The following is a 15,865-nucleotide window of genomic DNA, read 5'->3' as shown; positions in this document are numbered from 1 at the left end:
TATAAAATATTATCGACCGTCAATCGATTACTAACCGTACGTTAATTCCAATACTATAACACGAGTGTGTGAATTAATATATTAAGCGTGACGTAACTTTGCTGCTCTCGCGATAGATCTCGATCGAATAAATGTAAGAAATATATACATACGTGTATGTGGGGAGAAGGGGGATGGTGCGTATGTATGTGTGTATGTGTGTGTGTGTGTCAAAATGTAGGAAATTTTAATTTCGCTTCATATATATATTTATTCACACACACACACACCCACACACACACTTGAGTTATAATAAAATGATAATTAATCCTCTTAAACTGAAAGTATATACTTGTTAGCAGGGTTGGGAACGTTACCCTAATAAAAGTAACGCGTTACCGTTACCGTTACTTGGAAAGTAACGATTCCGTTACTTTTTCGTTATATTTTTGTTTTTCCTAATGCTAAAATAAGCTAATAGATTATAAAATTATTTAATAATCAATATTAAATGTAATAATCTATGTTACAATTAAAAACTCCAAATTAGTCTCTATATAGGAAGCGTCTCTTATATTAAATTGATTTAATGATTCTAATTATTTATGTTAATATCTTTAATTTTTAATACACTTATCTTTATAGGAATTTAAATTGTAATTTAGAAATTTCAATTTTGTCGAAAATTTTTATCAAACAATATTTTTAAATATTCATATTATTAAGAGTGTATTCCAAATATTCAATGCCAGTGTTGTAAAATCTATAATTTACGTTACTATAAATTTTCAGTATTGGCAGTGACTATCGGAATGCAACCTATGATAGAAGGCTACAAAATATTTTTCAAAAAATACATCTATCTATTGAATAGATATAACATAACAAAGAACCAAAAAATAACGATAAAAGTAACGGCTAATTCGTTACCGTTACTGTAAAAAAAATATAACGGCGTTACCGTTGCAAACAGAAAAGAGTAACAATCGTTACCGAAAAGAAGTAACTGTAACGGTAACGACGTTACAAGTAACGCGTTACTTCCCAACCCTGTTAGTAATGTAGCATCATCGCGAGGAATGACGCGTGAATTTAATCGCCCGATTTTCCGATATTTATTGTAACCGTGTGCAAAATTCTTTTGTATATATTCGCAATTTTTCTCCCATCGCGTTGTAACAAGGTTCGCATCGATCGATCAACGATAATATGTTTCGATCGATGGCTGGAATGCCTTGAAAAGTGTTACGAAATAAATAAATAATACGCGAGCGATCTTAATTAACCGTGTTTTTGCGAATGAGTATTGAATGCTGTGAAGAAGCATTAAAGAATCGACAAGAAAAGAGGAAGCAGACCTGGGGAGGCCATCGGGCAACGGCGGAGCAACCGAGAGGTGAGCGATTTTTTAATTCATTTAATTTATTTTATATTATTTATTATCATTGCGCGCGTGAGATCAAATACTCAGTACTTTCGCGATAATGATCCATTTTTTTAAATAATTTTGTAATGAAATAGTATAATCTATATTTTTCTCTTTTATTTTAAGAATTTATTTAATATTAATATTTTAATATTTAAAAATTAAAATATTTATAAGTAATATTTTTACATAGATTCATGATAAATATTTTAACATTGTATTAAAGATTATTTGGATTACATTTATTATATAATAATCAAATTTATTATGTTTCATAAAAATTTGTATTTAAAAAAAAATCATTTTTTTTTTTTTTTATTCTACACAACATTTGTATTGAATATCTATGTAAAAAAAAATGCAAAATTTTAATTTGTGCATAATAATTATTTTATATTAATTATTCTGATACACACATTCTTTTTATAATCTAGATATATTGTATTTGTATTTTACAGATTGCTACGTCCCGCAACTCCGCCGTTGCGCATCGTACCGGTGAGTCTTTAATTCGTTTTGATTTTAATCTCTCTTTGTAGTAGATTTGTAGTAGATTTTGTGCGTGAATTTTTGAAAATCCGACGCGATAGGGCATTTCTGTGATCTAAATCGTATTAAGCATTAAAAAAATATTACAAGAAACGATCACTCTTTTCCTGAGGTTACTTTCGTTAACCGTGTTATATCGTAGCCAAGTCGATTTACTCGTGGCGAGATGCATCGCGGCACGCCATGAGCGAAACGCAATGCGTGCCGCCGTTTCTGTGCACGTGGCTGTACTGCGTAAACGTCACATCGTAAGCGCGCTGCAGGCTGGTCGGTATATAGGTGTGCGATGTAAAAGCAGCGTGATATATTATGCAGTCTCGCTAAGTGGAGTCCGGAGATGCCGAGCGTTAGCGGAGCGTAAGAGAAAGAGAGGAAAAGGAACAGCGTGAGGAACGAGCGGAATAACGTCATACGTTGAAGGAGCGCATGTCGGAGGGGGGGGGGCGGGGGAGCGAAAAGAAGAAACGAGATGCGGAAAGGAGGCGAACGAAAGCGCGGTGAGGGGCTGAGGGCGAGGTTACTCAAAACGAGGCGGCTGTATTAAGTGCGCCTATAGATTACGGCGCCAGAAAAAGTATAGAGGCGCATCTCGCGCTAAAACGCTTCGGAAAAAAAAAATTACCCCATGGACCCCATACGTCATTCTCGCGGGTTCTCTTCCGCGCGCACGCGTGTGTGAGCATTTCTAGTCTAGTACGAGAGGGCGAGATTGCCGCCGTTTTTCACGGGTGGGAACCTCGTCGGCGCCTTTTTTCGATTTGACGACAGACATTTTTCTCTCTCTCTCTCTCTCTCTCTTTTCCGCCTCGATCAGTCTTCGATTGCCGCGAAAACGGTGAGACGAAAATATATATATATAGTTGTCGATTTATCTCGTGCCTTATCTCGCGATATGTATTTTTCAGTGACAAATTTTTTTTTTATCAATCTTGAGATCGGTTATTTTTTTCTCGAAGAAAAAATTCGATGAGAAATTTAATCGTAAAAATTTAACATTGAAGACCGATATCGCTTTTCCGAGATTCGCAGAAATTTTTCACAAATAATATATATATTCTATATAATTTTTTTAAATATAGAATTTACTGTTTCCGTGGATCTCGTCATCTTTAGAGGAGAATTAAGCGAACTTCACAAAGACGAGTATATATATATATATATATATATATATATATATATATCGCAAAGCGTGTTATTTTTATTACGTATAACATATTACATACGTAATATATTGGTTTAGTACATATTCCTCTTTCTACAATACATACGCCAAATGTATGCGTATGCTGGGAGACAAAAATCTCGATGCGCATCAAGTACATGGTACGGTATGGCACTTAACATTGTTCGTGTTACAAGTATCGAAACTACTTTCCCTTCGCGATAAAATAATCGTATCCTATCTGCATTTCCGCGAGCGGCTAATACTTTTCCAGCATTAAAGGACTAAGATCAATTGGGGTAATAAATGTACGCGCAATATTAAGAATAAAATTAATAATTGTCACACTTGCTTAATCGCTCGTTGTAACGATTATACTCGCCATTTATTTTAATAATTTTGTAACAACCATTAAACTTATCGCGGCGAAAACTCATCGTATATTCGTTGAATTCATTATTTCCGATTTATACCGCAGACTCAACTTTACCTCCCCATTCGAGCTTAGTCGAGCTTTGTTAACAAAGTTGCACGATTCTCTTTACATAGCTACCTTTTCTAAACGCTATTCCAAACGCGACAGATTCTACACGATACGAATGAAATTCTCGCGAATGACGCGAGTACGAGAGATAGAGACGCATAAGTACGGATCGAATTAATGAAGGAACACGTCGCAGAGATATATTCCCCGCGAGAGTGGTGCGCATTTATTAATTTATATAAAGGATCATTTCTCGAATCGAATTACGTATGTGCATTTTCATACATGCTATCGTAGAAAAATACCGCTTCTCTTTCGTTTTTTATAACGCTACGAGCCGCGCGCTCTCGCAGTCAGCGACAAAAAAACGACGCTACTAAACTAAGCTCACTAAAACATTGCGATTCAATTTTCAGCTACTAATCTAGAGTATATCTATGTTATATGATATCGATCAGCTTGCGCGAAAGCTTCGCCGAGATTGCTCCTCTCTTAAATAAAACTGCCAATTTATTCGAACGACGAAATTTTCGCAGAAGAGAGATTCTAATAAACATTTTATATTATTTATTTATACAATATATATATATATATATATTACTATTATTAAATGTATATCTTATTTAAAGTCGAACGCATGAGATATTTACGATTCTCGAGTTTTTCGTCCGACTCAAATTGTTAATGTTAAATATTTGCTACATGTATACGTGTGTCTGTACGCTCGAAAAATCGATAATGAGCAAGGCAATATTTTCCATCAAATTCCGCGACAAGACATTTATTTTTGTTGCGAAACATCTTGTTACGCACAATCATATTTATTAATATATATTTAGGATTACGAAGTCCCCCCTCCCCTCCCCCGTGTAGATGAATTCTATTTGCTTTGCAAGAACAGAATGTGCGATTTACGCGAAAAGTTCTTGAGATATTTAGTGTCGGAAATTCGAAACTTCACGACAAACGCGTGCAGCGCGCGCATCTTCAATGAAATACATTTTTTTTTTTAAAAAAAAAAAGCTCGATAGAAAATACTGCCCCACAAACTATTAATAAATCAATAAATCTTTTCATACTCTATTTAACAGTGTAGTACTTAATTATCAATTGCATTGACAGGACATTGCACGAATGCGTCTGTTGTAATTACGAAAACTCGTACCTTCTAAGTCTAACATTCATCGCGATTACGTATAACGATTACGCTCGGGATAAATAAATAATGTAATGATTGCCGGTTTGTTGAACTAATATAAAATAATAATATTGTTCGAATAATTTCGCTAATAGCCTAACTATAAAATTTCTCCAAGTTTTGCGATATCCAAAGGTATTGATTTAAAATAGAAATGTAGATTTGATTCTCGAGAAGAAAAGATCAGAGATGAATACTATTATAACTCCGGTACACAAGTTCACGTGTGATTAACATACGCATCTTTCTACGTTTATCGGGCCGTACCACGCGACGATTACTATGCGAAAAAGGCCCACTTTGAAGACACATTTTTTTTTTTTGCACAATAAGATTGGCACGTGTGGAAAACGAGGGAAAGAGGACGATAGTAAATAATATAGAAGAGATACGCACAATGTGATTGCAAATATATATGTATATATAGAATCTACTAACATTGTAAAGGGACTAGATTCACAGATAGTCCGCCTGTTTCTCACGATTATACCTCCCGTAATACGCGTATAATCATCTTAAGATAGTATCGCGAAATTAATCTCTTCATCTCATCTCTTTAAGTTTGTTAATCGAAACGATATCTTCGAAAACAATCGTATCCGCGCGCACTGTTTCCTCGCGTCGAGTCCTTTTAAAAGGCAGACTCGTTTAAATTCGTATCTTTGCTGGTTTATTAGAATGTAAAAATATAAATTATTCAGAATGACAACTCACGAAGGACGATGCGATAATTTCGGGTTATACGCCTATTTAATTTAAATCTGAAGCACCTTGAGAAAGGGTGTCGTGTGTCGTGACGTTTAATGTCATCATCCGTTCACCGAGGTGACAGGTAACTTCGATCGTAAGTCGTTACTGGAATAAATTATTCCACACATCGTTACGTTCGACAAAGCAAAACGCAACGCGAGATCACTCATTGCGAGCAATTAATCGAAAGTATATATTGCAACTCTATTTCTTGCTTTTCCCATCCTTAGATTCGGAAAATGTGTGTTTTTTTTTTTTTTAAATTCCAACAAGACACGATGCTTAAATGAGTATTTTACAAATTCCCCCCAAAAATCCAAAGTTCTACAACATTTTTCTCGTAATTTTCATAATAATACTTACGAACGCGCGCACGATGTATTAAAATATTTAATATATATTCGTTAAAATCTATAATTATAAAATCGAGAGATTCGAGAACTCTCTGTGCAGAAGTTCGATGGTGTAGATTGCAAGCCTATAAAACGGAACATCACGCGTGTCTCATCATATGTTGCAGCCATAAATAAGCTGCACGAGAATGGTTTGGGAAGCAACGGTCTAAATTAACGTTCGTGCTATTTTCTTTCGTTCGCGTTAACTTTCGAGTAAATTTAACCTTCGTCTCTGCAAATCGAGTTTTATTCCTGGACTTGAAGAATCGCTAGCATCCGACGTATTACTTACTTAACGGGAAGTTTCTATTATCGGGATCGTATAGTATATCTAATTATGCAATAATAGATAGAAGCGACTACGAATTTTTAAATTAAATTAGCTACGCGTTACATTCAATCTCTTTAAATGTTCGCTTTGCGGTTTTTTGTTCGTATCTCGTTAAACGGACAATTGTAAATTGACGTAACGATGTGTGAATGATTTCGATACGCGCGGATTACGAGAGTCGCCTTTAATGAGAATCCTAAGAAATGGAATTAAACTAATGAAACCTTTTAAGGCGGAAAACGCGAGGCAGAGGCTAGGCGTTATCCTTCAGCAAATGCACCAAAGGATTCAATTTACCTTCGTCTGAATTTCTGTACTGCTCCAGCAACTGTAAGCCAATTTGTAAATTTATTCGTTAAATATTATTATCCATATATGGAGACAAAAATGTATAGAAAGCATATAATATAAATGAAAGCGGATAAAGTGAATATCAACTTACAAACCGTGTTATTTAAAAATATGATACAGCCGATACAAGATAGCATTCGTAGAATATTTTTAGATAAAGTCTAAAAATTAAATTTAAACCAATTTACAAAAAAACATTGATTGAATGTGATGTAAAATTAATATTATTACATTAAAAGTATAAATATTTAAATTGATACATATATATATATTTATGTGTAAATATATTAAATCATGTGGTGATTAAATCACCGGTGACCAATAAATGTGTCTCATTAATTTATATATAAAATGCAATTGATCGCATTTAAAAAAAGTTACAGACAATATTAATAAAAAATATATATATTTGCTAAAACCTTGATAAAAGTTTTCAATATAATATAAAAAGATAGGGAGATGACAGATATGCGTAAACAAATTTTTCTTTAACGCGTTAGGAAAATAAATCATATATTTCTAAAAAATAACAAACTTGTGAATAAAGTGTTTCGAAACATTTGTCTCATTTCGTAAATTATTGATATTGATATATCTGTTTAGTGTGAAATTTCTTTTAACACGATGGAGTTATCGTATATGAGTCGCACATTTTTAATTACTTACCTCGTACGACATCTCACAAGACAATATCGCCATTGCCTCGGAATTATTATGCGTAGCGGCCAGAAGTGCCGGCAAAGTGTACGGTAACAATCTGGGATCTCCATAAAAGGGAAACGGTAGTGTGCATAACTGCTGGAGAACGCTAGGACCCGCCCCAGCTGATTGGAGAACCAGCTGAAATAGAGATATTTTCTCGAAATAGTTATTTATTACTAGCCCATTCTCTTATTATTAGTGATTTTTTTTTCTTTTTTTTTTCTCTCTTCAACTCACTTTTCTAATAACTCTGTAAAATTTGTAACGATAAAAATGAAAGAGAACGACTAGAAATTATCGTAGCGGAGAATTACCGAGAAGAATCTGTTATTTTATAATTTTGTATTAAATGTCACTTCAAGTTTTCATTGTTAAAAAATATTATACTCCGCAACATAAATTCCTAGGGATTATTGTTTCTTTGTGTATTCGTTTTGTAACATCGCTTGCCGCTCTCAGAAGTTTCCGAGCGAGAAGACCAGTGTACCGGATGAAGATTCTTTTATAATTACAAATTACCCGCATATCGAACCTTCGTAGCCTCTCGATCGTGACGCGCGGCGACGAGAACGGTTAATTAAAGCGACAGAGTAATTTTCTTAAAGAGCGTGAGAACCTAAATTAACCCAGGTGTCACGGAAGAGAGAAAAAGAGTCTTTAGCGTCAGAAGACGTCACCGGACGTTTGCGTCTATGACAAGTGTCTCTGCGAACAGGACGTTGTATTCCTGTGCACCTGCGGAAAACTCTTGCAGGAAATGCCCACATTTTATGCATCCCTTCCTTATTCGGCGCCACGTAACCCGTATCGTGTTCATGTTAAATGTCGATTTATCTTTTGGCGTTATCATAGTTCTCCGTGTACTAACGTAATTCGCGGCAATTATTGATTCGCGATGAAATGGATCGTTTCAGAAAAGGAGAGAAAAAGATAGAGCGAGACCACGAGTTCTCTTTATTGAAAAAGTAGCTTTTATCGTGGAAACTATGCTATAAAAGTAGCCTCATCCATGCAAAAGGTTGTTTGACGTGTTTCCAGTTAGCCAACGGAAATAAGGAAGAACATTGAAACACTGATCATAAAAAATATTGTATATTTACGTGAAAATTATATTAAAATCATAAAAATTCTTCATCGCATGAAATGCAGCCGGGATCACATAGGAAACCTTATTTTAACCATAACATGAAATATGTCAAACGATTTTCTGCATAAAACAATAAGATTACTATTATGATACAATAAAATATAAATAACTATGGAAAAAAAAAAAACATTTTTTTAAAGATGATACTACAAAAATTTGTGTATTATTAAGAAATATATAATAATTACTTTTAAAATCTTTCAGCTCTTTTAATGCAAAGTTATTACTTACATCTGAGTAATCTATAATTTGATTTTGATTAATACTATAACTGAATATTAATAATCAATTTCAATCGAGTAAAATTGAGGAAATTGATTACAATTTTACGAGCAAAAATTCCGCCTTTTAATAATACTTTTCACAATTTAAGAATATTCTCGCGCAAAGAATTGATGGGAATATTTCAATGCCCATCGCCTATGAGCGATCCTGCATCCACGTAGATCCCGCGATTTCCACAATAAAATTCGTAGTCCTTTTCCCTCTCTCTTTCGTAAAATTTAATTTTTCCAGGAATATTTAGTGTAAATCTGTTAACACTATTTGATTCTATAACAAGAGCGAGTAACATTTTCGAAATATTAATTAACAAGAATATGTATGATGAACGATACGCGATGGCACGCGCGCGCGCGCGCCCTTCCAAAAGGGGTCAGTTAATATTCCGGACTTAAAATAAGAGCGGAAAGAGAGTGGTAAAACGCATACGCGCCGCACGGCGCCACCGCAAAAAAAAAAAAAATCCATTTCTCGAATTCGGTTACGGGCGTCGACAAAAAACGAGGATACAGAGACGTGTTTATGATCGCGAACGGAGAAGGTGGATACACGTCGCGCCAGGCGCGATAACCGCAGATGCTCGTAGAGAGCTTTAAAAGCGTTTCGTTCCTCCCTCTCTTCGTTTCTCTCTCTCTCTCTCTTTCTCTATTCTCGCGGAAGACGATTTTCCCCGAGTCAGCTACTCTCGGAGGGTCGATCGACTCTTCTCGTTCCTGCGCGAGCAGCCCCCCCTTAAAAAAGCGCTGAAAGACGAATGCGCGACATCGGCGATGCACTCAGCGCTTACATCCCGATTCACGCATTCGCGGGATCGACGTGGATGCAGGACCGCTCTTAGGCGATGGGCATTGGAACATTCCCATCAATCCTTTGCGCGAGAAGTATTCTTAAATTGTGAAAAGTATTATTAAAAAGCCGAATTTTTGCTCTTAATTTTTCTAAAATTGTAATTAATTTCTTTAATTTTACTCAATCGAAATTGATTATTAATGTTCAGTTATATAGTATTAATCAAAATCAAATTATAGATTAAGTAATAACTTTGCATCAAAAAATCTGAAAGATTTTAAAAGTAATTTATATATATTTCTCAATAATACACAAATTTTTGTAGTATCATCCGTAAAAAATTGTTTTGATTTTTTCATATTTATTCATCTTTTATTTCTTTAAATACGTCCAACATCATGGTTGATGAAGCTTTCATTTTCCATATCCCGTTATAATTATTTATTGGGAATTCTCGCGCGACGTATCGCGAGCTGACGAGCCGGCGCTGCACGTGCACGCGCGTCGCGAGACGTGCATGGGACGGAACGCCGTAAATATATCTTAACGGCATTCGGCCGTATATTGATAGGAGGTCCGTTGAGTGTGTTGTGTCTAACAGCTCCTTCCTTCTTCTTGGTGGGTAACGCCACGCGTTCATTTTACGCGAACATACAGGGTAATTCGAGGTATTACAGTCGAGGAAATCCGCCACAACTCGAAGAATTTAAAGCGATCAAAGTTACATGCGATATAACGTCAAAAGTGAGAGGATATTTTCAACAAGTCACGCCCTTATCAAATTTAATAATATATATCCATAAAAAAAAAAAATTGAAATATATTTAATATCTTTAAAGATAAATTAAAGGCAATAAAAAAAGTGTTACAATTTACATGAAAAAATTTGTAAAAAAAAAAGAAGAGAATAAAATTAATGATGTCAGCATATGTAGCTCTTTTTTCATTTTTGGGGGAAATTAAAAAAAATACTTTCGAAGGGATATTTTTACAGTTTGCAGATTTACAAGATTGGCTTTTTAATTCAATAGCAAATTTGGAGAATCTCTGTAAGAAAGTACATAATTTAAACGATTTCCCTTTAATCCAATGCTAAAGAGACTTTATTCCTCCCCCTCCCTCCTTTACATTGCGAAATGATCGATTGTCGAGCGATATGTGAGCGATGCGTACCTGATTGTCTGGATTGTTGAGGGCAAAGTAGCCAAGCACCATAAATAGCTCCGAAAGGATATGGATGCCGCTTGTATTCGCCATAGATCCAATTTCCAATTTGTCCGACAAAGAATCGCGAGATAACCGGGTTATCAGATGGCTCGCTATCAATCGCCATTGTAAACTCGTACCTTCGGCACCCAAGAAGCTCTGCAACAAGAGTTAGGGGTGAATCGTGAACTTTTTGTAAATAATAAATCGTCCTCGACAATGTTAGAACTTTCATCAGCTTACGAGTGAATCCGACATGGATATAACGTACTTGATAGTATCGATGTAATTCCGCGATCCTAAATTATCGAATCCCCTCCTCCCCCCCTCCCTCCACCCCTTTCAAGGCGAGCGTTTAAGCTCGTTGAAATCTAAGACAGCGGGCACTTTTTGTCGTCGGCGAAACCGGCGAATCGGGAGAGGAGCCACGGGCCAAAGAGAATGGATAATAGGCTATTTGGTTTTTGGCAAATCTAGTCAGGGCTCATCTGGACCGCGCGGGATAATCGACGGACGATCCCGCGGGACTCGTGGGGGGGGGGGCGGCGGGAGAAGGGTGCGCGGCCCTCCCGCGGGGCACAGGATAGAGCCTTTATGGCCTTCGTTCGTACGGGATGGGGCGCGAGACACCGCCTCGATTCAATTCGCGGTTGGCTCGCTGCGAGAGAACTTCACGGGAGGCCCTTTGCGTCTTGACAGGCGAATAACCCCCTCCTCCCCAAACCCTTAGCGATACATGATATCTCCATCATCCGCTCGATGCCCTCCGACGATAAGCCGCATTGTTGACGGCAACAAGCGGCATCGTTGTCATTTGAAGAGGCGATGCCCTAGGGGCGAGAGAGAGAGAGAGAGAGAGGGGGGGGGGGAGAGGGGCCGACAAATCGTAGAGCGTAACGAATTAAAGAGTAATGAATTTTACGGCGATCTCTAATGTGTGAATATACACGTACCCTCTTTAAATAGTCCGAGTATCGATGATCGGGATTGTTTTAAAAAGTGTTTTATGGTAAAATGAAGTGTAATCAGTTTTCGTCGCGTAATTAAATGTTTAAAACGTGGCTGTCTGATGTCAATTTCAGATTTACACTTGATACCGATTTCTCGGGCTAGATAAACCTCGAAATTAAACTTTGGCCTTATTTAACGTGAAAAAGATACCTTGGAAAAGGTACGTGCCAAAATTGAAGCGGAATAATACGACTGTGTACGATTCTGTACAACACATATAACGCATACGCAATGAAGATGAAAATCAGAGATTCGATAGTTACAATAGCGCGCGTGCAATTCAAAACTGCAATATATATATATATATATATATATATATATATATATATATATATATATATATTCAAGATAATCGCTATAAATATAGACAGATCGGATTATAACATTTATATCTAAATATTACGTGCGTCTTTATTAAAACGATTTAGAAAAAAATGTAAAAAATACGTCAAAGTGTACGTCGAGAATTAACAAGCGCTAATTTATTCGATGATATTTGAAGAAAAAACGAGACCAAAACACTTACGTATAAATCTATTTTGTCAGTAATTAGGAGCTGATAAAAACTTGATCCGTTTAATTTACTTATTAAAAGTCTATACTTTAGTGCTTCTCTGTACGCTAAATCATCTTGTATGTAGAGTGCATGGAATTTGATAGTTTTTCTGTTACGATTTTTTCTAGAAAATCCAAATAACAAGAATGTGGCAAAGTACTTTTTTCGCTAATAACTAATATGTTATGTGATTCTAAAATTTTTCATCTCCTTCGCGATTTTATTTTTATCCGTTTCATCATAATATTCGTCATATCAATATTTTCGAGATCAATTTGTCAAACTTCAGTTTGAAACAATATTATCTGGGAAAATGGGATACACAAAATCTGTGATAAATATCCGTGGATGTAGCGAATCGAAATTTTTCTCCCACTTTCGATCTGAAAATGTTCAAAATCTATTATCTACTTTAATACAATACTTTAAGCAATCAGATTATCCTATTTTGAAACTATTTAATCTATAATTTTGCCGAAAGGTCTCTTTCGTTAAACCTCTAACGATAAGTGAAAAACTGTTCGTTTACTATTTTAGGTATAAAATAAAAAAAAACTCAATACAATACAATTTCTATATAAATGTAACTAATCAAAATCCTGCAAAATCTATAAACGTAAAAAGGTAGAGTAGTGAGAACAGAAGTAAAATTTCGATTCGGATAATTTCCTATTTTTAACTTTCGCTTGTTAGATAGGCTGGAATTTGACATACCGTGTCGATTTTAATATCTTTTCTCGACAAATTTCATTAATTATAAAATTCGAAATTCTGCAAGAAAATCACGCGAGACAAAAGCTTTACCTGTAGCGTCCGAAGATCGAGTTCCGCGATCGACTTGAGGAGCTTGAGACCGCGACTGGCCAGCACCCTTACGGCGGTCGCGAGTGTGTGATTAGGCGTCGGCGAGGTACCACCTTTCTGATTCTGTGGCGTGAATACGATGGCCGCGTAAAGGGCGCCGATCGCGCCCAAGACCTCGCTCGACGATAAAGTCGACAGCAAGTGCGACTCGTTGCTTGTTTGCTCGACGTTGTTGCCGCCGCCGCCGCCGCCGCCCTCGCCGTGCACGTTGACGCTATCTTGATCGACGAACCGTCTCAGATGGCCGCAGATACGTGCGATGAGATCGTAAGACGATACCAGCAACGGCGACTCGTGCTCCTGATCCAGAAAGAAATCCGTCTCGATCAGGGCCTGGCTGTGGCTTGACACGCGATCCACTAAGCCGCCGGCTACCAGATATCTGAAGCATACGAAAGAATCGACGTGCATTATTCGCATAGCTTCGAGAGAAAGAGAGAGAAGAGAGCTCTTCTCCATTTCCGATACCATATTGAAATAGACATGCATGTCCAAGAATGGTGGAAAAATTTTCTATGAAAATTTATAAATTTCTGTACTCTTGTCTCATCGTTAGAGAGAATCGTGTATTGTTATTTTAAAAAATCAGTTGACTATCTTCTAAAAAAAAAAAAAAAAAATCAAGAAGAATTTCAAATAAATCGTAAATAATATATAAAGATCAATTTTAATATCCGAATAATAAAAGACAGATCGATAATTGATGGAGCGTTGCTGAATATGAAATAAAACAGTATTAATAGAACGTTCGTCTTTTTAACGCGTAAAAATACAAGAACGCCTATTTCAATCGGTGAAACGAACAATTTGATATTCACAACACGGCACCAACGGGTCGTCGACCCCCAAACCTAACGAAGGATCTCGCTTCGACGACGGTAGTACTCTCTTGACAATCGCTGCTCGTCGATCACCGAGCGATCATACGGCAGCGAAGTGCCCCGTGCATATGGATGCTGGGGAGGGAACCGGATAAAAAAAAAACAATGTATTGCTTACAGGACAGCATGTGCGATGGCGTAACACGAGAGGATTATAACATCGGTGTGTAATTCCGAGCGCGTCGAAAGAGAGAGAGAGAGAGAAAAGAGAGGTGCGGCCAGAGCGCGAGAAGAGCACGGAGGGTGTAGAAGGGAATCGAACGGGGGTTTGGGAGGGGGGGGGGGTAGGGGGGACGGGAGAGTAGCAAGCGTCGGCGCACGCGATGCTCATTCTATCGGGTTGTTGTATGTATATGTTTTTCTTTCTCGCAGACAGCATCCCCTTTCGCGGCCGCGCAAGCCCGAGGGGGTGCGCGCCTGTCAGCGCGTATTATCGCCGCCCCCTTCCGACCCTCTTCGGCAGAAACGCACACAGACGGAGCGCTCGCGTCAATGAGTATTGGAATATATAATATACACGACAGGAAGAATAAGAGAGAGGGAGAGAGAAAGAGCGCGCCGCCCTTCGATAGCGTGGAAGGCCAACTGTCGCGTCTAATCATAACTAACTGCAAGCTAATCCCGCCGCACTTTCTCTCTCTCTCTCTCTCTCTTTCTCTTTTCTTTCTCTTTTCTTTCTCTAGCTTCATCGAGCACATTACGCCACCCAGCGTTTCCCGATTGAGCGCGAAAAGGGTTACAATCGCGACATATTCAGGAAATTATACTTGAGAATTGAAACTGGTAGATGCGGATATTTTTCCGCTTTCATCGAAAAATTAGATAGCGTAAGTTGAAAAATACAAGATCCCCCCCCCCCCCAAAAAAAAATGTATATTTACAACCCGTGAAATTCCACAGGCTTTTGACTCGCTCTCGGGATCTTGCGCGATTTCCGTCCTTGCGTTCTCTCTCGTCGATATAAACGCAACCGGGCGAGAGGAGACCTAAGACCTCTCTAACAAAGCTCATCTCAAAGCGAGGGATACAATGGGCGAACACGAACCGCCGATCTGTCTCGATGTGACCGGTACGTCGAGCAAATTCGCTAATAAAATGCAGCGAAATGATCGAGACGCACGGATTAGAATCGCTCGACATGATCGCGCGCTCGTCGCCGCGCGTGATTACGCGACCCCCCCCCCCCCCCGCCTCCCCCGTGCCCCTTAACCTGAAACAACACGGGCGACAGTTGGGACGAGGGGGACCGCGTCCTCGAATGCAATAATTTTGGATGGGCGAGTAGTCATCTCTTTTCCTACTCTTCACCCCCCCCCAACCATCACCCATTCCTCTTTCTCTCTCTCTCTCTCTCTCTTCTGTCCCGCTTCCGTTTCACTCCACGCGGGATTACGTTCCGTGAAAGTCAGCGCGCGCCGTGAATAGTAGTATCGCTTAATCTTATAACCCGATAGGATAAGCCCCCTTTCGATCCGCGTGATTCTATTCACTCTCTCTCGCGCGACCCGAAACATCGAATCATACTTTCATAATCATGTAATTGAGGCGGTACGCTAGTCGATTTAGTCGGGACGAGGGGGGGTGTCTCGTGTAAACCGCAGACCGGCCAATTTGGCCGACGATATTCTCCCGTAGCGAAATTGTCGTAGGAGAATCGTCGTTTATTGTCGCTTCCCGAATCTCAACATTAAACATCTCCGTAAATGAATCCCCCGATCTTTGTAAAAAAAAAAAAAAAAAAAAAATATACTTCCTATGAAATTGTAAGTAAGGTCAAAAATTTCATTAAATTTTTTAATACA

At 37.8% G+C, this 15,865-nt stretch overlaps 2 protein-coding genes across 6 annotated transcripts in view; one reads left to right on the top strand and one right to left on the bottom strand.

The window, feature by feature from the left end:
• The window catches only part of LOC138943402 (uncharacterized), a 120,190-nt gene that overhangs the window by 74,397 nt on the left and 29,928 nt on the right, over positions 1-15,865 (top strand). The window contains exons 1-2 of one of the 2 annotated variants that reach the window (XM_070314229.1): positions 1,227-1,375; positions 1,864-1,903. The gene's annotated coding sequence lies outside the window, so the exon portion shown is untranslated. Of the gene's footprint in view, positions 1-1,226; positions 1,376-1,863; positions 1,904-15,865 lie in introns of those variants that run through there. The other variant, XM_070314230.1, reaches the window with a different exon arrangement.
• Ssp3 (short spindle 3) overlaps positions 5,787-15,865 on the bottom strand; it is a 40,919-nt gene continuing 30,840 nt past the window's right edge. For all 4 annotated transcript variants that reach the window (XM_070314222.1, XM_070314221.1, XM_070314220.1 and 1 more), the window contains exons 12-15: positions 13,123-13,564; positions 10,719-10,910; positions 7,292-7,465; positions 5,787-6,602 (exon numbers count right to left, since the gene is read on the bottom strand). In XM_070314222.1, coding sequence (XP_070170323.1) covers positions 6,528-6,602; positions 7,292-7,465; positions 10,719-10,910; positions 13,123-13,564 — 883 coding nt within the window. In that variant the 3' untranslated portion in view covers positions 5,787-6,527. The remainder of the gene's footprint in view (positions 6,603-7,291; positions 7,466-10,718; positions 10,911-13,122; positions 13,565-15,865) is intronic.

The sequence above is a fragment of the Polyergus mexicanus genome, unplaced genomic scaffold (assembly GCF_030449975.1).
Source record: "Polyergus mexicanus isolate NDT 795.1 unplaced genomic scaffold, iyPolMexi1.0 SCAF_26, whole genome shotgun sequence".
NCBI lineage: Eukaryota > Metazoa > Arthropoda > Insecta > Hymenoptera > Formicidae > Polyergus > Polyergus mexicanus.
Note: the sequence above shows the minus strand (reverse complement) of the source record. Positions and strands in the feature narration are given on the sequence as shown.